The 23,031-nt window shown below is 35.6% G+C and overlaps 1 protein-coding gene across 1 annotated transcript in view; it reads left to right on the top strand.

Annotated features, from left to right (window-relative positions):
- The window catches only part of DCC (DCC netrin 1 receptor), a gene marked incomplete at both ends in the record, with an annotated part of 1,062,613 nt that overhangs the window by 650,708 nt on the left and 388,874 nt on the right, over window positions 1–23,031 (top strand). The window contains 2 exons of the mRNA XM_080920225.1: window positions 1,136–1,290; window positions 3,802–3,922. Of these exons, the coding sequence (XP_080776351.1) occupies window positions 1,136–1,290; window positions 3,802–3,922 (276 nt within the window). The remainder of the gene's footprint in view (window positions 1–1,135; window positions 1,291–3,801; window positions 3,923–23,031) is intronic.

The raw sequence follows: 23,031 nt of genomic DNA, 5'->3' as shown, positions 1-23,031 counted from the left end.
CATTTCTTTTCATGACTTTAGAGCATGAATATTCATGATTCTGAGTCCAGTCATCTAAATCAATTGCCCCAGTGAAGGATTAAAGAAATTAAAAAGAGTTTAGTCCTGGAGGTTCAAATGTTTAGCTACAAATCAAGACTCTAAGAAAGACTGAGAAAAAAATGAAGGAAGAAACAAAGATGAAACCATGGTGTTTATATTCTCTGCCTGTTGCCATAGTTCTTGGTGAGAAACAAAGACAACGTGAATATTTATTGTGCTGTCCAGGGAAAGCCTGGTAATCCTGGTGTGAAGGAGAGAAATGTGTAGTTACTCAAATGGACTTACTGCACTCTGAATATAGTAAAAAATTATCAAAACAAAGACTGTCTTGGAAAACTGATACAAAAGGTGCATGTTCTTTATATAAACCAAGCTTATAGCTGATACTTCACTGATTTTTATCTTTCTTCTCAGACTATATAATCGAGTCATATTTCATCTTAAGGTTTTCTGTTGCTAGGGTAAATTATACCCACTACTTTTCCTCCTGGTTTTGAGGAACTGAGCTAATATCATTACCTAATATGTGTCATATTTTAGATTCCTTTCAGAAACCAATTACCATTGTGTAACAACTATTATCTTGGTAATTAAGAAGTTAGATAGATTAATTGATGGCATACCATACGCAGGAAATAATCATATAATAATGTAATTATATAGTATGGTGGGTAGTAGCTAAAACAATATGAACCATTACAGGTTTTCTTCTCTAAATAGACTCTATTACTAAATCATAATGGAGTCTATTGTTATATATCTCTGGAATCTCATTACTTGAATTGTTTTGTACATGCAAACTTACTGTATTTTTCATAATGTACAGCTACCTAAGCATTATCTACTTGTCTATCCATAGATCAAATAAAGTATTTTGTTCTTAAAAATATAAACTGCATATATTTTCCTCAGAAACTTGTTTACTTCTTTCCTGTGGTAAAACAGTGTTACTTGCATTGGGTTTCAGAGAAGTGTTTCCTCAATTAATTCTTGTTTAATAAACTAACGACTGGTAAGTGACACTGATTACAGAGCTTTGTCTTTACTTGAGGGACACCTCAGCACACTCATTTACTGTTTTCTGTCTTTGCAGTTCCACCATGGTTTTTAAATCACCCTTCCAACCTCTATGCCTACGAAAGCATGGATATTGAGTTTGAATGTGCAGTTTCAGGGAAGCCTGTTCCCACTGTGAACTGGATGAAGAATGGAGATGTGGTGATTCCTAGTGATTATTTTCAGATAGTGGTAATTATGTTCTTTTCATATTAGTTTTGCAATCTGAGTCAATATTTTCATTCTTCCACTAATTTTGCTTTTTTTTCGTAAAATGGAAGCTGGAGGAGTACCCAAGGTCTCTGGAGGATCCAGAAATTGTGAGTGGATACCAAACATATCAGTTTCTGATATAAGAATTGCTTTAAAAAAAGCAAATAAAAATTTGTAAACATGAGATTCTAGGCATGTTTGATTTTTACAAAGTGGAGAGAAAGAAAGAAGAAGAGAAGGAAAGAAGGAAGGAAATTCAAGGAAGGAAATAATAAAGGAAGGAAATAGGAAGAAAGGGAAAAATGGTGCCAAAGGAGGGAGAAGAGAAGGCAAAGAGTTTGAGACGAAGTATTCTCATTGTCACTTTTTGAGTTAGAATTTACAAACTCAGAATGCAGGGATCTAGGATTAGTTTATTTGTTCAGCGTCTACCATTTCAGTAAGATACACTTGTTATCAGTATGACTGTCCTACTGCAGACAGCTACACTACTGCTTCCATAATTGCTTTCCCAGGTGGAGCTCCATGGCCCTATGGAGAAGAGATGACAGAAGTTGTAACTGTGGTCTTGGCTCTAAATGAGGAGCTATACAGTCTGTATTGTTTTGTAACTCAGCTTCCCATGTTAGAACCAAAAGGGACTGTGAGCTACATTTCTTATAGCCCACCCCACCAAATTCTAGTTCACATCCTTGGGGGAGAACATAGGATTACAGATTTGTCCATTACAAGAAGAAACATTTGGCACTTTAAAAAAGCACTATGAAAACTTACTGTCAGGTTTAGACTCATCTCAGAGGTTCTGATTTCAGGCATATGAGCATAGAAGATACAAAATCCACTTTTTAACTATGAAAGGAGCTGTGTGACTACAATAGATGGCCTTTGGAGCTTTTGTGTTTGTAACAAATGTGACCCTGTCAAAGAAAAGCCATAACAGAGCCAAGTCTCCCAGGCAGTTGGAGCTAGAGCATAGTCACTGGGAGAGGCCACCACAGGATCCCCCTGTGGCATTATGTGCCTTTGTTGGTAAATGACTCTTCCACAATCAAACAGCTTTAGTAATGCCCATAGTCTCCTAGCTGTCTGCATACGTCTCACTATATGTCCCAAGGATAAATCTGCACACCACACCTTTATCATTGCTGTCTCTGTTTTCCATTTTTTGCTTTTACTTTCATTTGTTTAATTGGTGGGGTAAGAGTAAGAGAGAGCACCACTTAACTTTTGAATGCCACACCAATCCATTATTTTAAGTGCAATGCTCTTTCCACTACCACTGAATTAAAAAATGACCTGCCATTGGGCTGCTCAAAAGTGGTGCATGTGCCTAAAATATATGCTACTTGCATGAAAAGGAAATTGTTGAGTGCCCTTAAGGACACATGATAAAATGCAACATTTATTTTTTTCCCCTACAGTTTGAATAATCATTCTCACAGCATGACTCATTACAGCTGAGCTATTCAAATGCTTCTTTTCTTTAGGTGGAAGAAAATGTATGGTATATGGCCTATTCACATCAAAATGTGCTCAAAAATATTTCCTGAGTAGTTACAGAAATCTGAGAGTCACTGTGCTTTTACACATGTAATGCTGTGCTCAGACAGTAACTTAGAGGAGAATTATTAATTAGAAGTTACCAAGCTTTATCTAAGAATTTTACATCAGTTGAAAATTGACTACAAGACAGTAAAAACAATTAAGAATTCCCTGTGAGGTAATATTTATCTCTTAATGACTTTAGGGGAAGTGATTTAACATGTCTCACTTACTGAACTAATTCTTGCACTAATATTGAAGATAAACTGAGTTTGTATAATTAAATACTATCTCCAGATCATTTTATCATCCATCCTTGAAACAGATTGTAGTTTAAATTAGACACAAAAGGAGTTAACTTGACTGTGTTTCCACAAGGAACTGCTGAAGGTGAAATTTCTTCACTATGTACAAAACCAAAATGGGCATAAAAATCTATCATAGGCTCGACTTCTAGCACCCCAATGATTATACCAAAGAAATTGCTATTTTAAAGGATCCTCACACACTCTGCTTCAAAAACTTATTTAACCTGAGTAGGTTTTTCTTTAGAATTTGAAATGAGGCAGAGTTTTTCTTCATTCATCCTTGTTTGTCTACTCATCTCCCAGGTTTACCTTCCTTCATAAAGTGAAGGAATCATATTTTTGAGATACTGATGTGGATTTCTTGCATTCTTGATACAGAAACTTTTAAATTTAACATTTAAACATTCAGGAAGATGTCTAGTTACCATACTATGCTTTCTTTAAAGGATTATGCAAAATCCTGCCAAGGATTCAGAAATAAAGAGAGGGATGTGGAATATTTTCCAGAAAGCGTGGAGCATATTGGCTAGACTCATGATTATTCTTAACTTTTCTGTGTTCCGTATGTATTTTGTTATGTTGAGGTCTTTACCCCTTTTACAAAATAATGTCATCTGGTTTTCCTTCCCTCATCCCATAGGGAGGGAGCAACTTACGAATACTTGGAGTGGTGAAGTCAGATGAAGGCTTTTATCAATGTGTGGCTGAAAATGAGGCTGGCAATGCCCAAAGTAGTGCCCAACTGATCGTCCCCAAGCCCGGTAAGACATGGGAGCTATGGAACTCAGAGTGGAAATTATGTATGGCTTGCTTGTAACAGCCACATAGTTTCTGTGTGGCTCAAAGTAAAGATGAAGTTATTCATATGATCAAGGTATACATGTGTGTGTTTATGATATACTTCCTCTAAGGAATTTTATATTAAATCTGTCTATCTTATTCCACTATCTATCATGTATATCAAATGAAATCAGAACTGTGTGAATATTATTGCCCATGGTTTCAGGAGGTAATTAAAACATGATTATTGTCTGTCTATTATGTGACTGGCTTTTGTTCAAATATCCTGTGTAAATATAAAAAAGGCAGTATGTGTAAGTTTAGATTTTTGTGCATATATAAAAATCTAAATGCATCGTTCCATCCGTGTAAGTTGAGAGAATTGAGCGCAGATGATCAGGGACTTCTCAGGCAGCTTCTATAGATCTGGAGGATTGGTAGAAGTTATGAAATATGTCTCTCTTCTTGTTTTCATTGAATTTTTCTTTCTTCAAACAATCCAGTAATAGAAATACCAAGAAATACCCTTGAGGAAGGAGAAGTCTCCCTCCCTTCCTCCCCCCCATGTGTGTGTGCATGTGTGTGCATGTGTGTGTGTATATGTGTGTGTGTGTGTGTATATGTGTGTGTGTGTGTGTGTGTGTGTGTGTGTGTGTGTGATGAGAAATAATGACAAATAGGAGAAAAGGAAAAGTCTTTTAGATGAATATTCTTGTGCTTTTCACAATGTGGGGAGGAGTACAGTGAGTTAACACTAGCAAGAGACTCATTTACACATTTGAATGAAACAAAGGTAAATCAAAACTAAAGCATCCCTCCTAAGCCCTGTCCAGTGAGTCCTTTCTTCCATCAGATAGAAAGAGACATAGTCAGTTGAGAAGTTAAGCCAGGAGCTAAGGTAGAGGATAATATTTAGTAACAGGATGCCTTAACAGGAGATCTCTGAAAAACCTTAAGAAGTGCTGTTGAAGTAGATACATGTTTTCCATGTTGGTGGAATTTCAAGAAAATACATTGATCTAAACAGACTTTATTCCATCACTCTAAGATCTCAATTTTCTCTCTGACTTTAAGAAATCTCTAAGCAGAAATGAAAAAAAAAAATAAACTCAAGGGAATAAGCATAGAGTGTTTTGATTATTAATATGATTATTATTTGACAAATAATACTAATAATTAATATTATTACTATTTGACAGAGCTACTTAGCCATCTTTGGATAAACAGTAAATTTATTATTACTTTAGTATTTTGGCTAAAGCTACAGTATGAGTTTTTGTATCAATATATGTGTGCTTACTTGTTATATATACTCATATTTTATGGAATTGATTTGCCTGATCTATTTTTTTCAAATACCCAAGTTTAAGTTTTTTCAAAATACCTAAGTTAAGGCTACAAAATGGGCTAAGTGGACAAGAGCTCTTCCTGCTTTTCCTGAGGACCCAGGTTCAATTCCCAGAAGCGACATTGTAGCTACAAACTGTATATAACTCCAATTCCAGGGGATCTGATGTCCTCAGACTGATATCCATGCAGTGAGAACACCAGTGTATGTAAAATAAAAATAAATAACTAATTTAAAACATAGTGTAAGTCAATTGGCCTGAAATTTAAATGTCAAGCATGCGTATCTGAGCAATAGGTATAGAAATAGGTACTGTGGGGAAAAAGCTGTTCCTGTCTTTTAATTCTCCACAGTCCTGCTTTCTCTATAAATGGATCATAAACACCAAATTGTAGGTATACCAGAAAGTTCCTCTTTTACTAGGTCTTGGTGTTGTTTTGGCATCTCAATAGAACCCTGGTTCATTTAGGTATAAGAGTCTGTAAGAAGCCTGGGACACTACTAGTAATCGAATTTGTTTCTTCACTGAAGTCAGCCTGTGAAGCTTTTCATGATCTACTTGTGAAGTTTTGTCAGTGACACATTGGGGCACTATCTTTTACAATTCCCATTAGATTGGAAAGAAATGGTATGAAACATGAAAGAATATTACTATGAATCCCTCATACCCCGCCATAAGTGATGGCTTGCTTTTTTCCTGGCTACTGAATCTGGCCCTCAAATAATGGCACTCTAATTCCTCAGAGATGTAGTGTGGGCTGTATGCACAGATGGTAGGAGACAAGCTCTAAATATAAATTAAACCGTGAGATTGACCACAGTACGGAGAACACAACCCTCTCTATTTACATTTAAACAATAAATGGTCAACATACATTTTCAGGCACACTGTGGCCCGGCACAGCACAGCTGTTCAGCTTTTGTGTATCTGTAGACTTGTGGCTTGGAATTAATCTTGGCAACCATAGCCCTCTGCTTCATCCCAAAACGAAAACAGTAACCTGTTCAGCCCAGTGTCCATTTACATAAGCCTCAAGAAGTTCTGCCAGTCTCTTATCTATAGTTACCTGATGTTTTTCTCTTTTTCCCCCTTTAATAATTAGTGTCTCAGAGAAGGCAGTGATAGAATCATCTTAAATTAAATTCAGTTAATGATTTATTCTTCTTTAGGGAAAACAAATTTGGGAAAATGTTAAAACTATGTGTATTGTAAAAGATGAAATATGTGTGATTATCACCACATCAAGATCCAGTGAGTAGCATTTTAAAAGTCATTGTAGTATAGGAGACTCTCAATAAAAATGCTTGGAATGCATTGGAACATGTACATTGGGCAGACTGTAGGATTTAGACCCATCCTATGTGCTTCTATGGACCAAGGATGAGCCCTCCACATTTAAGAATTTAATTAATACAAGGAATACATAGCTACCTCAAGAAAACAGTGACATATATAGATTCCAGCAGTGTAGTGGATTTACAACACTTTAAATGCCTAGTAGTCTCTTCTCAGAACGAATGACAGAGACATGATTTTGTTGTTGCTGATTGTTTCAATTAATTTTGAGAGTAGGGTTGGGGTGCTGTAAAGGGTATTTATGAGACACTTTTCTCCAAGTGAAAGAGAAAATAGATCCAATAACGCTAGTTAGCAAATAACCTGGCATTGGTTGCCTTCGGTGTCATAAAAATAAAATATTTTACCTTTTAGAATGGTTTGCATTTTTTATTGGACACTTTATGTATTTTTGTTTCAAATATTATCCCCTTTCCTGCTTCTCTCCTCTCCCCCTAATTCTCTGAAGATGCTCCACCTCTCAGGCATTCACTCCCATCTCACCACCCTGGCATTCTTCCTACGCTGAGGAAACCAGCCTTCACAGGACGAAGTTCCTCTCTTCCTATTGATGCCCAACAATGCCATCCTCTGATACATGTGTTACTGGAGCCATGGGTCCATCCATGTGTATTCTTTGGTTGGTGATTTAGCCCTGGGAGCTTCTAAAAGGTCTAGTTGGATTTTCAAAAGGCAGAGCAGCATATATGTAAACAGTATCTAGGTTCTTCTTGGGGTTGCTGATCATAGTGAAATGATTGCTCATCTGACCTCTGAGTCCACAACTACTAAACTGGGCAAAGATGAATATTAAAATTAATAATTTCATCTGAAATGTAAATAGAGATAATATCCAATTTAAAAGAAGAATTTCATATGTAGATAGTTTTGGAGATGTTAATAGTCATTTGGGAGCTAGAACAGGGGAATGAGGGAAGAGAGAGTGACAAATGAATGATGTATTGTTTCCTTTTATTTATTCCTTTTGATTTTAGCTTTGGGGTTAGAGTCTCATCAAAGTACCCTGAGTATATCATTGGAAGTAGCTTATGGAGTAAGAATTGCATGACTAATAATATACTTACCACAGAAAATTGTGTGACCTGAGAGGTATTTAATGGAAGTATATAAGAAAAGAATAAAATGTTCATGGGAATAAAAGGTACTCTCCTTATATGCTACCAAAAACAAAAATGCTGTAGAGGAATCTGGATGATCCCAAATAGAAGACATTTTTAAATTTTTAAATGTATTTAACAAACTATTCAAATCAAACAAACAAGAAAAAACATAGTGTGGGAGTTGCATGCTTATAATGCATGTTATCTAATGCATGATTTATTTTTTCCTCTCTAATGTAAGTTTCAAGATGGAGTTTCACTGTAGTCTAGGAAATAAATTGGTTGGGCATTAAGACAAACGAGAGCTGTTAACAATTACATCTGTTCCCTGGAAAAGGTTACTTATTACAAATGATGTAGCATTTCAACATTTTATCAAGATAGTATATTATAGAGCTTAGAATTACCAAAGATATTTTGCTGGTCATGAACACCAACACATAAAATCAGAAACTTATGCTGTTTTCTTCTGTGAAGTGTTATGAATCGAGGTGAAAGACAGTTATGGATCTAAACAGACACCATGCCTATTTGAATACCGATGTAACTGTATGCCAACTGTGAGCCATGAGGATGTACATTTCTAAAGGTTGGATTCACCTCATAAACCCACAGGCATTTTCCAGAGCATGGGAAAAGTGTTCAATTAGTCACAACAATTCTGGAACTATCAGAATATTTTTCAGTTTAAAGACATTTACACAGTTATATTGGAGAACCTGTAACTAAATGGAAGACATACATTCTCCATCATAGTAGCTGCTGGGGGCAAATTTAGTTGAATCTCTCTCTCTCTCTCTCTTTCTGTCTGTCTGTCTCTCTGTCTCTCTCTGTCTCTCTCTGTCTCTCTGTCTCTCTTTGTCTCTCTGTCTCTCTCTGTCTCTCTGTCTCTCTCTCTTTTTCTCGGTCTCTCTCTCTCTTCCCAAGAAAAGACTCTGCAGTGTAAATGCTTTTTTGTAGTTAGTTGATGATCAAACTGTTTTAGGAACTCAGAAACGTGAATAAGAAGACAATTCCTATACAGCATGTTAGAAAGCTAGAAGACCAACTCACATGCCTCCCACCAGACAGCTTTCTCATGCAAAATAAACTGCTAGTTAAAATGGCAATGTCCCTCTTCAGAGTTATTTCATTGAGTTCAAATGACTAAAAGTACAACATAGCATTATGAAATAATTTCCCATTGTAGTGATACCATAGAGCACAGTATTCCTGCGCTTATATTTTGTAAATACTTAAAATTAATTCTAGCTAAGAATATTCAAACCTGATTTTTTTTCAAAAAAAAAAAGCTACTAATTGAAATTATTATTTTCTTCATACATGGCCATACACTCAAATAATTAAAATTCTATATTTTGCTTGCCATGCTAAATATAGAAAGAAGATTAACTTTTTGTTCACCACACATCCTATTCAAGTCTCCAGTTTATGTAAGAAATGTGGACACTCATGTTAACTATTATCCAAAATGCTATATGAATTTGGTATAATTTGGTCATTTACCCTGTACAAGTCATTGAAAATGGGAGATTTGTGCAGTAATCTCTACTTTCTTATTTGGCATCCTTCCATACTTCCTTCCAATTCTTTCATATTAGAAACATACTGAGAAGGCCGGTACATCCTAGGTGTATTACCAAAGCTTTCCAAGGATCCAGTTATAAACTGCAATAAGAAATTGACCCAAAGAATTAAAGTAGGGGCTGAGGAGATTGCTCAGTTGGTAAAACACTTCCCCCAGAAGGATAAAGACCAAAATTTGGATGCCCAGAAGCCACAGGAGAGAGAGAGAGAGAGAGAGAGAGAGAGAGAGAGAGAGAGAGAGAGAGAGAGAGAGAGAGACAGAGAGAGAGAGAATGCACGTATAAACAAACAAAAACATATGTGATAGTGTACATTTGGCATTCCAATGATGGTGTCAGGACAAAGGCAGAAATGAGCTGATCCCTGACTCTATTGTTACCCTGGTATATCACAAGAAGATCAAGTCAATCAGAAATCCAGTCTTAAAAGAGGAAGGTACCTGCTAATTACACTGATAGTCCTCTGCTGTGTCTTAATCAAATATATGCAGATATATGTACCCAGACACTGGCCCCAAGCACTTAAAAGACTTAGACAATGAATATGTTTTAAAGGAACTTGAAGGATATAAATTGATACATAAATGTTGACTATGGAATTCATTTCTTTTTTGTTTTAGTGACCAAAATAAGTACTTGTTGGGGTGAGTAAGGTAAAAGCTCAATTTCACTATCTTCTTCTACCCTCTAATGACATAATTAACAAAAAACTGTTTTAATGTTGAAGCCCATTTAAACTACAGATTTTAATTCAGTTAGCAATGTGTTTTCAAAGAAAAATAAAATGGTTGCTAGTGGAGAGATTTTCAGGATAGTTTGCCATATCATTCTAATAAGTCTGCCATCCAATTCTATGTAGGCAGACTTCTCAACAAATAAAGGCTTGTCATTCACCTTGTCCTTCTTCCTGCATGTGCTTAGAACAAGGAGCCAGTCCTGTGCTAATCAAGTGGATATGGCTTATGGCAGGCTTTGACATTGGAAATGAATTCTGAAATGATGGCAGTGCATTGAGATCAGCAATAACTGTAAACCATACAACAAGGGAAATATGAGAGACTCATAAATATTGATCACGTCATATTCTGGTGGTAAACACGCCAAACAGTGCTATAATCTGTGGGTTTTTTAAATGCTAAATATTGAGAGAGTGAGAGAAAATGTTGATTTTTCCATAGGATCTGAATGTTTTTGTGTATATTATATTTTACTTACTTATAAATCAATCATTCATTTAAGATAGCTACATCCACATATAACACACAAAAAATATCTTAAACGATCATTAATATTTATAATTGCACATATAATTTGATAGATACATTTCCAGCTATATTTTTATTTACTTTAAATTATTTTTTGTTTTTTAAGATTATAAAGAAGTACATCAGTTACTTCTTCCCATTGCTCCCTCAAAACCTTCTCATAAAACTCTTTTAATCCTTTACAAATCATAGGCTGTTTTTCACATAATTAACTGTTGGTGCATATCTATCTATCTATCTATCTATCTATCTATCTATCTATCTATCTATCTATCATCTGTCTATCATCCTATCTATTCCTGTATATATATATATATATATATATATATATATATATATATATATATATATATATATATATATATATATATATATATACAGTTATCCTAAGCATGAAATACATGTAGGACAGAATGTAACATGGAAACAGTTTTCTTGGTAAGTAGATTAAGCATAATGATCTTTAAATTCTAAAAATTGCCACAAGGCTATATTCTTAGCTCTTGGACTATTAATGATTTAAGGTCCTAGTATACCGCACTCTGAGATGGTGCTATTCATTTTTTTTCCTAAAAAGGACTGAGGATTTCTTTTCTTTGGGTTTTTTTTTTTTTTTTTTTTTTTTTGGCCTTAGATTTTCTTGAGCTTCATATGACCTGTGAATTATTTCTGGAGTGTTCAGAGCTTTCTGGGGCTACTATCCATTTATCAGTGACTTTATATTATGTCTGTTCTTTTGTGACAGAGTTACCTCACTCAGGATGATATTCTCTAGATGCATCCATTTAGTTACGAATTTCATAAAGTCATTGTTTCTAACAGCCAAGTAGTACTTCACTGTGTAAATGTACAACAATTTTTGTATCTACTGAAAGACATCTGCGTTCTTTCCAGCTTCTGGCTATTATAAATAGAGCTGCTATGAACATTGTGTTGCATGCACCTTCATTGTATGTTGGACCAACTCTGGGGTATCTGCCTCCCTAGAAGTAGAATAACTCGGTCTTCAGGTAGAACTATGTCCAATTATCTGGATCTACAAGACTAATTCCAGAGTGGTTGTACCAGTTTATAACCCAATCAACAGTGGAGGAATGTTCCTCTTTCTCCCCACACTCACCAGCATCTGCTGTCATCTGAATTTTGATCTTAACCATTCTGACTGGTGTGAGGTAAAATCTCAGGTTTGTTTTGATTTGCATTTCCCTGATGAGTATGGACACTGAGCAGTTCCTTAGATTCTTCTCAGGCATTTGATATTCCTCAATTGAGAACTTTTTGTTTAGCTCTGGACCCTATATTTTAATAGGATTGTTTGATTCTCTGGCATCTAACTTCTTAAGTTCTTTATATACATAGGATATTAGACCTCTATCAGATGTGGGGTTGGGAAAGATCTATTCCAATTTGTTGGCTGCCAATTTGGTTTCCTTTTTAAAAAAAAAAATTGAACAACTTTATTTTTAAAAACAAAGATAAATATACAGATTTTAAAAGCATTTTTACATAAAAGTATATGAATACCTTTTTTCAGTACTTGATTTTTTTAATGATTTGATAGTATGCCTTAAAATCTTACTAGTTACAATGAGCATAAAGTACATGTAAAACAAGATGTAACCTGGAATTAGTAAAAGTTTACTTGGTGTATCAAGATTAAGCATGATGATTTTTATTTTTTATTTTTTGGCCTTTGTTTTTCTTGAACTTCATATAGTCTGTAAGTTGTTTCTCGAGTGTTTGGAGCTTTCTGGGGTTAGTATCCAATTATCAGTGACTGCATATTATATCTGTTATTTTGTGACTGGGTTATCTCACTCAGGATGATATTCTCTAGATGTATCCATTTTCTTAAGAATTTCACAAGTTCATTGTTTCTGATAGCTGAGTAGTATTCCATTGTGTAAATATACTACAATTTTTGTATCCATTCATCTACTGAAGGACATCTGGGTTCTTTCCAGCTTCTGGCTATTATAAATAGGGCTGCTGTGAACATTGTGGTGCATGTGTCTTTGTTGTATGTTGGAGCGTCTCTGGGGTATATGCCCAGAAGTGGAATAACTGGGTCTGCAGGTAGTACTATGTCCAGTTTTCTGAGGAACGGCCAGACTGATTTCCAGAGTGGTTGTACCAGTTTACAACCCCACCAACAGTGGAGAAGTGTTCCTTTTTCTCCTCATCCTCGCCAGCATCAGCTGTCATCTGAATATTTGATCTTAGACATTCTGAGTGGTGTGAGGTGGAATCTCAGGGTTGTTTTGATTTTCATTTCCCTAGTGCCTAAGGATGTTGAGCACTTCCTTAGATGCTTCTCTGCCATTCGATATTCCTCCATTGAGAACTTTTTGTTTAGCTCTGTACCCCATTTTAATAGAATTGTTTTATTCTCTGGTGTCTAACTTCTTGAGTTTTTTGTATATCTTGGGTATTACGCCTCTATCAGATGTGGGGTTGGTAAAGATCTTTTCCCAATCTGTTGGCTGCTGTTTTGTTCTCTTGACAGTGTCCTTAGCCTTACAGAAACTTTGTAGTCTCATTAAGTCCCATTTGTTAATCTTTGACCTTAGAGCTTGAGCTATTGGTGTTCTGTTCAGGAAATTTTCTTGTATGCCCATTTCTTCTAAGGTTTTCCCTACTTTCTCTTCTAATAGTTACAGCATACATGGTTTAATGTGGAAATCTTTGATCCACTTGCACTTGATCTTTGTACAAGGAGATAAGAAAGGGTCTATTTTCATTCTTTTGCATGCTGAGTGCCTGTTGGACCAGCACCATTTATTGAAGAGGCTGTTCTTTTTCCATTGAATGTTTGCAGCTTCTTTGTCAAAAACCAAGTGACTATATGTGTGAGGGTTCATTTCTGGATATTTTATAGTAGCCTGTGTTTTGTATTCTCTTGGACAACCCTTACCAACAAATCAATAGATTTTTTTCTTACGCTTTATCTTTACATTTTCATTAGATGATTTTTGGCTCTAAAAGGGAGCAAGTCAGCATGGAGAAAAATTATTATTAAAATGGTATATGTATATAAGTGTGTGTATAATACTCAGAGTATTTTGTATGTTATGATTTTGGTTAACAGTTAATAAAGTGACTTTTATGATGTTTTTTCATCTTCTGTATTCATCTTTTTCTCTTCTCGTTAATAGTGTATTCCTTTTTCCAGTTCCCTTATCACATTAAAAATTTCCCTCCCAATTCCTCCTTATTCTTTTAGATCATTGTAATTGAGGTATCAGAGAGAACTGATGTGTTGAAAAATCGAGTGGATTTTTTTTTTTTTTTTTGGTAGCTAGTGTTGGGACCTTTGAGCTGATGCACTCTTTCTGGATTGAATGGAAACCAGATGCTGTTGCCCAAGGTTGTTAACCTTTGGGGAAAAGGGCATTAAATAGAAACCTGTTTTAATAAATGTACAGGGAAATGCTGAAATTAGGCTTCTATTTACCAAATGACAACCTTTCTGTTGGCTAGCTCAGCGTCCTTCTACTTATGATATTATTACCAGCACTACAATTTTTTGGGGACCATTTTAGACTTCACATTGACACTGGTATATTGTCTTGTTGAAACATTTAGTATTTTTCTTCAACGGTCATAGACTCCCAAGAGTCATTTCATCATTAAAATTTCAATTCGATCATTAAAAGAGCTCTGCAGTTGGTGGCCATAGTGACCTTCATGCTTATCCTTATTTTTTTACCTATGGGACTTAAGTTATTATTCTAGGTAGGATTGTATTTTGGCTTTTCTGACTTGACCAAACACCTTTAAGGTCATTTGTCCTCCAACAGTAAAATTTTCTAAATCTGTAGAGTACATACGAACTTGCAGGAACCAGAAATAGACTCCTGAAGTGGGTCAACAGAAATGATATTGACTAGGCCCATCATGATTTCAGTCTCTTGTGTCTACTTATTATAACTGCTGAGTGCATGACGCTAGATACTGGTCACTGAGTTAGAGAATTTACTACACTCCAGTGGTAGTCACTCCATCTTTTTAGGATATTGTCTACAATTGTCTTCCTCAAGTGTTCTACTTTCATATACCGAGAGAGCACTCAACCTGATGGATTTCTTTCAGTACATGATCACTTGGACAGTGTCTTTTTCTGTGAAGGATGCAATCTAGTTGGACTTGAACTTCAAAAATCACTCAAACTGGCATTGAATTCCAGAACCTATCAACAGGCTTCTTTGCAGATTTCTATATTTTAAATCTTTATATCACTCGTCAATCTTTAACAAATCAGCTAAACCACAAGATCTCTCCCGCCCCTCCATGTGTGTGTGTGCTGCCTCCTTTGTGTGTATATGTATGTGTATTTGTATGTATATGTATATATGTATGTGTTCTTTGTTTTAATATGTATCTCTTCATCTGTATGTGTGTGCATATAATTCTATATATCTATATCTTTATACGTGTCTATATGTGTGTACACGTGTGTCTGTGTCTGTCCTCTTATATGTGCATTGTGTGTGTTTGTATATGTATGTATGTATGAGAAAGAGAGAAAGAGATAGAGGTAGATAGATAGATAGATAGATAGATAGAGAGAAAGAGAGAGAGAGAGAGAGAGAGAGAGAGAGAGAGAGAGAGAGAGATTTGATTTGCGTATTAGGGTTTGACATGCTCTCTACACAAATTTATTTTCCTGTATAATAAATGTTATAGAATCCACAAAGTTATGTGGTCAAATGTCAGGGATTCTAACATAGTCTAACATATTCAAAACACCTTTTTCTACACAACAATAAAATGTTTAAATTACCAGGCAAATTATTGCAAAGGGCATGTATTACCAAAAATAATCCCAAATTTTGTTAGTGTATATGGTAGAGTATTACACAAAATTTCTTCTCACTCGTAGAACATATATAATGGTGATCTTTCTCGAAACATTTTACCACTAAACTCTTTACTGGTATAATATGCCATACTACCTTTACTGATTTTATCTCCTACTCTCTAGGCATATGTGTTTCACCAGAGCAGTTGCCATTCTTGCTCAGTGGATCTGACTGAAATGATGTTATCAGTAAAATGGCCAAGTAAAGCAGATTGCATAGTAAGCAGACTGACCAGGTCCCTTTGGACTATGTCAAGACAGCACAGTAGAGTTAGCAGGGCCACAGGGCATGACGGTTAATGAACAGTTCCTTTCCATCCTAGTAAATGAGAATGCTTGATTATGCTCTCTTGTAAGGCTGAAAAGCACATCATTGTGGTTAAAATGTTTCACTGGAGGTTATGTGAATCTGCTCTAGATGAAGATGTAGCTTCTGGCACAACAAACATAATATGAACCGCATTTAGCTAAGTTTGTGTTTATTCAGTGCTCCAGGCTCTCACTAGATCTTGACGACAAGATTGTTGAATTACATTAGAATATAATAAAAAATACCATGATTTAGAATCTTCTGAGAGCCACCATTCTTTGTTATTTTCCCAGCATGTGATACAATAGAGTAATAACTGCAATGAAAATTGAAATATGGAGACATAAATAAATAGCAAAGTAGATGCTTAATATATAAATTGTAGGATAAGATTTTTAGTAGAATATGCCTTTTATAAAATAGATCTTTGCTTATAAGTCAAATGGAAATGGAAATCCACCATGATATTTCAACCAAAAAAAACAATGTGTCATTTTTAAAAATTAAAGTATTTCATTAGAAATAATATCAGACAAGCATCAAGGAAAACTCTAAAATGCAAGGGATTTGGCTCCCAAACTACTCAAAATATTGTCTACTCCTTCAATCACTAAAAATGTCTTAGGAGGAAAGCTTTCTTTATTTGGATATTTTCATCTGAGCAGTAATTTAAAAACATGGGTTATTTTAGTTTATGGAAAACATATGTCAACAGTTATAATCTGTTCTCACTAGGGAAGAGATTGACACAAAGGAAACAGAAAGCATAAATTAAGATAACATTTTGAAGAATGAACTTATATCAAAGACTTGTTGACACAACTTTAAAAATATCACATTAACCATTATTAACTGAAAGCTCATATAACTTTGAAAAAGTCTATCTGACTTATAAACTTGTCCATATATGAGTCTGATCAGATCAATGGGTACCGCTTATGAGTTGTCAGATCAGATTTGAATTGTGCAAAAAAGGTTTGCAGCATTAGAAAGCTTGAGATCCGCTGTGCTAGAGATCTAATAAGAGAGAAAATTAACTGAAAGGTGAACTATGGTTCTTAGCACTGGACTTTGGTTGGGTCACACTTGGTTTATTGTTACTGTCCCATATGGAGACATTTAGATTTGTTTTCATGTCTCTAGTGAAAGAGTTTTTTTCCTGCAACACCTTGCCAATCCTGACTGGTTGGTTTAACAGTTAATGAACTTGAGGCAAACAATATTAATGAAAGGTTTTAATTAATGCATAGGGAACTTCTAATGTTTGTTAATTACCCAATAGTTTTCAATCACTTAGGGAAGGTATATGAATGGAGCTGGAATGCAGAATAGAAACGGTAGATGTTTTATAGAAAGTTTAATTATTTTAGCTAATTATCCTTAAAGTCTACCAGAGCCCATGTTGATAGTGCTAATATGTTTTATTCTAACCATGTCTTGAAGGATAGTAATACAATTTAGCAAAGAAAATGAAAAGCTTCCTACTGTGTTAAAACACCTTTTTACTTACAGTTTTATTTTATTCAGTTTTAAATGAGTAGCTGGCAGTCACAAATTACCTTTAAAAAATAAAGAAAAGTCTCTTATAAATATATTAGATTGACATCTTTAACCTTTTATGTTGTCCCATAAGATCAATTATAGTAATTAACTAATAAGCACAAGTGGCTAGTATATAAGATACATAACTTTCTTTGCTACATTATATGGAGCAATATTTATAGTGAGTTCATAGATGTCCACACCTTTCACTGAAAATATTGCAAAAATATTTTCCCATTCATATGGTCAAAGTTACATATGTTCTAAAATATTAGAAGGTTCACTTGAAATTTACAGTGGCCCCTTTTCAAATAAAGTATATTTCATTGTAAATGAATTCAGATAGAAACTTTATCCTCTATGAATTGATAGTATTTCAAGACAAGTTCCCTATGAAATAATGATGCACTCTCTAATTATATCAGAATTTTTTTTAAATTTGAAACAATATTAACATAGTGTGTGCATAGAAAGCTGGCAAAGTCTGACAGACAGTCTGAAAGAGGGGGCAATGATTTTTTATGTGATTTTCTCCTAACAAAATGGCACTTATCTGTAAGAACAAAGAGACAAACACCTCTATCACGTACCTTAGTTTATATTCCTCTCCAGTCTTCTTTATTTCATAAATGGAAAGAGGCCTTGATAACAGTTGGCTGACCAGACATATGCCTCTGGCTCTCGTGAACTAATGTCCAGCTTCTGACACACACACTTGCTTTTCTCCTCCACTTGCATCTTCCTACTATTTGACATGAGCCTATGAACCTGACTCTGATCAGATTTCAGAGATTTTTTAAGACACATTTGTCTTAAAAATAGCCAGGAACAGATGTCTATTTGGGAATTCACACAGACAGTGGTAACTAGTTTTTCTGCATTTCTCTATCGGAGGCAATAAAACAATGCAACTGCATTCTAAGTGACCAGATTCTCTGCCTGTGAAACATGTCCAGAAAGAACCTGCCTTTGGATTTATCTAGTGTAATAAGCACTTTGGTTTTAAAACAAAAATTCATGAGTACAAAAAGTATGCTTATATCACAATGGAAGTAGCTCACGAAGGGTCATGAGCAGCGTTTCCTATGAGAGTTGGGGGTATAATTTTGGGGAAATGATATCTAAGCTTTCAAGATGGCATGAACTGATTTGTAGAAGGAACATATAGGCAGAATAGGGACAGAGTAGATTTGGAAATATATATCCAGAGAATGATATTCTGGAAGGCTGGGGAGATTGGACCCTAAATGGTTATTGGAAGACTGATACAGAATCAGAGTTTTATCTACATTACATAGGATCTCGATGGGTTAGATGTGGCTGATAGATGTGTTTCTAGCTATTTCATTGAAGCTCACTTTATTTCTAATTGTTATTTTTCCTTTTGGGATGTTCAAAACATTATATTTTCCCCCATTCCCTTTCCTCCATCCAAACGAGGGTGTATAAAGATAAACACCCTTGTTCTCTTTTAAACTTATGCGCTCTTATATTCATAAATTATTGTTACATATATATGTTCTGATATTTATGATATATAATATGTGTTTGTGCTACATGCACAGACACACACACACACACACACACACACACACACATATACAAAAACACAAATATACTCTGCTGTTTATATAGGGTTATCTGTATGTATTTTTTATTACTAATTATTTGGTATTGGATTGCCAATTGGTATACACTTCTTTGGGAGTGACAGTATTTTCTGTTCCCAGTAAACATTAGTTATTCAAGCTCTTGGTTAGAGTTGAGGCCTCATGAACGTTCTCCAGAGCCAGTCCATGTCAGCATGTCTGGAGCTGCTCCCATGGTTCTACTCTTGTGAGAGACATGTCATTCTTAAATGCGTTCGTGTAGTCAGAGAAAAGCGAACTAGAAATTGTAAATGCAGCTAGGAAACTGGGCTTTCAGTCATTGATATCAGGTGATGTAAGGCAATTTCCCACGTTTACACACACACACACACACACACACACACATATGCACCCATGAACACACCCACACAGATACACACAGATACACACACACACACACACACACACACACACACACACACACACATGTACCCATGAACACACCCACACAGACACACAGAGATACACACACACACACACACAGAGAGAGAGAGAGAGAGAGAGAGAAAGAGAGAGAGAGAGAGAGAGAGAGAGAGAGAGAGAGAGAGAGAGACAGAGACAGAGAGACAGAGATAAGGAGGAGGAGGAGGAAAACAGATAGAGTTAGAAGGGATACAAAATAGAAAACTTATATTACAAGGTATTCCTAAATATATTAGGAATCTCTACAGGTTTTAGATGCTTCAGTAGTTGATTGGTATTACAGGTGCTGGACAGGAAGTGAGGAATGCCAAGAATATGTTCAGTCTGCTACTGGGAATTCTTTGTGGGCTATCTTTTACATCTGCAGCATCTTCAGACATTCTGACAATGGCAGGATTTCAGCAATTCATGTGAAGCGTTTGGAAAACTTAGTAACTCATTCCCTAGTTAATTGATAAACCTGGGTGTGAATTATGATATAGTAAGAGATAATTCAATAGAGGTAAATATTTAATTGACGGTAAAACCTATAATTGAAACTTTGGCAGTGAAAAGAAAAAAAACTAACAGGCTGAAAGAAAACGACATGTGTTTCTTTGTATATTTGATAGGGTGGATAGGGGAAAGTAAGAACAGATTAGTTTGCAACATCCAAGATATTATGGACTGAGTGACAACTCTGCCTCTGTAGAGAAAGACAGACTCAAAAGAACAGCACAAGGGAAGACATGCTTAGAAGTTAGCATTTGAATTGAAAAGAAGCTTTTGATGCTGTCTGGGATGCTGTATCTTATTGGCTTTGCCGGTGGTAATGAAAAGCTTAAGGGAGATTGTGACAGGGTTGTATTATGCATCTCTAGTTCCTTGATAGTATATAAGTGGGTCATTCTCCTACTGATGAAACGATTCCTTTCTGCTGGACACATTTCACTCCCGTTTGAGGAATGGCTTCATTGTACTGCTATCATGGAATAGCAAGTTAAAGGATTGCACATTAGCATAAAAGAGCTATGAGTGCGATCTGTGGTGGACTGGAACATATTGATTTGATTAGCTTTAAACGTCTGAAGGTAAAAATGATCACATCTCTTTCTCCATCCTCTGCCTCCTGTTCTGTCTGGAGAAGGCGCTGAAAAATATACCATAATTGGAAAGATTAACTTTGGCAACCTAGCAATATAATCCATTTAACTCACCTTGACTATCTTTGTCTAGTGTTAAATATAGACTAAATAGTTTGCCATGGATTTATGTTCGATACAGTGGACAAGTTTTCTTTAAACTGTGAATGGCTGGAGAGAGGGTTGTAGGTGAAGTGATCACTCTGTAGAGTAAAGAAATATTTTTAAATCCCAGAACCTATGTAAATGCTCATGCAGAAGCATACATCCATAAGCTTCTTGGTGAGTATCAGAGATGGGCAGATCTCCAGGTCCAGAAAGTGACCCTATCTCAAAAATATGGGACAGACCATTAGAGAAACACAGCACTGCCCCATCCACATATATATAATAGCATCTGCTACATGGACAGCCATAAACATAAAAGAAAGCTAACTACTGATTGTTTTAATGCCATAATGCCTGTTTATAGTGTGTGATTCAAATCAATGATTTAAAAGCTTCAGCTACTTGCTAAGGAGAACATTATATACTGGGCAGTAATGTCAATCAATTAATAAATGAGATAAATGAACAGACATCTACCAGTGCCCTTATTCTGAAAACCTTCCCCTTTTCTCACACTTATATAAAAAAACTTTTGAGCATATTCATTTGTTTGCCTGAATTACATATATGTGTGTGTGTGTGTGTGTGTGTGTGTGTGTATGTGTGTAATGTGTGTGTGTGTGTGTGTGTGTGTGTGTGTGTGTGTGTATTTTAAAGGACTCCTTACAAGTGTGAAAGGGAATATAAAAAAGATCTCCTTTCTTCTACACTGCCCCTTTCTCTTGTGGTCAAGGTACATCTGATTGTAACTGGCAGTGGGATCCATATGAGAGTGCAGAAGCATCTCACTTGAGGAATGGCTAGCAAGATTTGTAAATCGTAACATCTCCTGAAATTCAATTCAACAGTCTCTTCAAAATGCTCTGTTCCTTGTGATTTGTGAAGCCTGGGACAGATGTGGTGTTGGCATGGTTGATATAAAGGGTCTAGTTTTTTGAAATGTGTACTTTTACACAGGCACTCCAGTCTCTAAGGCACCTTAGATAGGGGAGTTCCATTACTGAGGAATGGTAATTTACAATCTCAGAATAATACTTCATGTAGAGTCTGCCCTTGTCAAAGGATGATACATTGGTCCCATGTAGCAAGGATTTGACTTTTATTTCAGTCAGAAGTTCAGTAGGTCCTTTGAAGTGTATTATTTAAATCATCCCATCTTTATCAATATATGTAATACACAAAAATACTGAATGGGTTTAATGGGTCTTTAGCATCATTTGACTTTTAATATAGAAAACTGCAAATCTTTAGCAGAGCAGTGAACACATACCGGAGATATGTTTACTTGGTCATAACTGAATGGGAAATGTTTGGTTGTATCATGTGGCACAGAATTTTGTTCTCTTGAACCAGACTCACGTGATGTTTTGCTGAGGGTATGTGATTTTGGAAAGGGTCTTCAGCAGTCAGATTTCTGGCACTATTTTGAGGGTTGTGGAATCTTTGGGGAATTGGATTCTGACTGACAGAATGAGGTTACTAAAGTCTGACTTTTGAAGGCTGCCCTTGCTCTGGTTTAGACCTGCTTTCCCTGGTACTTGTTTGCTGACACCATCCACTGTGAGCTCAATCCTGCATCCTGCATTTTCATTATATAAGTGAAAGTTCTTCCTTCAGGTGGCAAGAAAAGTAGTGTTTTCTTTTCTGCCAAAAAGAGTTTTAATTTCTTACTAATTGGTGGCTTGCAGTATTGAAATTCATTCAGTTTTTACCCTTATGTCTTTTAGAAGTCATTCCACTCACAGAGAAGGAAGCAGGCCTGCAGGTCAGCATCAGGTCCTCTGCATACATAGGTTAGCTTTCAGCTTAGAATTTGTACTTGAGCAAGTGTGTCTCTTATTCTGTGCCTTCTCTTCCTGACTTTCCCTTCTGTTGGTTGCCTTGTACAGCTCCCATCTTAATTGTTATTTTTGCTCAACTCTAATTAGAACATAGTCTGTAATAAATAATACATACTAAATAAAATAAAACAAATTATTTTATTTCTCAAAAAAATAAACAAACAAATCAAAACCAGAAACAATGCTGACATTTCACTAAACCTCACAAGCTTTAACAAGTTTCCAGTTCAACAAATCTCAAAATCCCGCAATGATAGATTTCTGAGTTTGGGTGAATGCAACCTCACTGAGTGAAGAAAACATTACTTAACAAGATTTTCTAAAAGCAGTCTCTTGAAAAGATGGTTTCTAACTGATTATGTATACATCCCCTTTTAATCATGTAGGAAGATGAAGCTACCTGGTCCTGTGAAAATGGAGAGGCATCGTACAGCCTCCTCTAACATGCCATTTTTCTAATGTTGACTTTTAGTCACAGGGCTGGGAAAGGGACTTGTTTAAAAGCATTTGTCATAATATTCATCCTTTAAAACGTAGTCTGTGTCATCATGGGCTTCATATTTAGGAGAGACGGGCATG

Source organism: Micromys minutus, assembly GCF_963924665.1.
Source record: "Micromys minutus genome assembly, chromosome: 8".
In the NCBI taxonomy this organism is placed as follows: Eukaryota; Metazoa; Chordata; class Mammalia; order Rodentia; family Muridae; genus Micromys; species Micromys minutus.
This window is presented reverse-complemented; position numbering and strand designations above follow the sequence as displayed.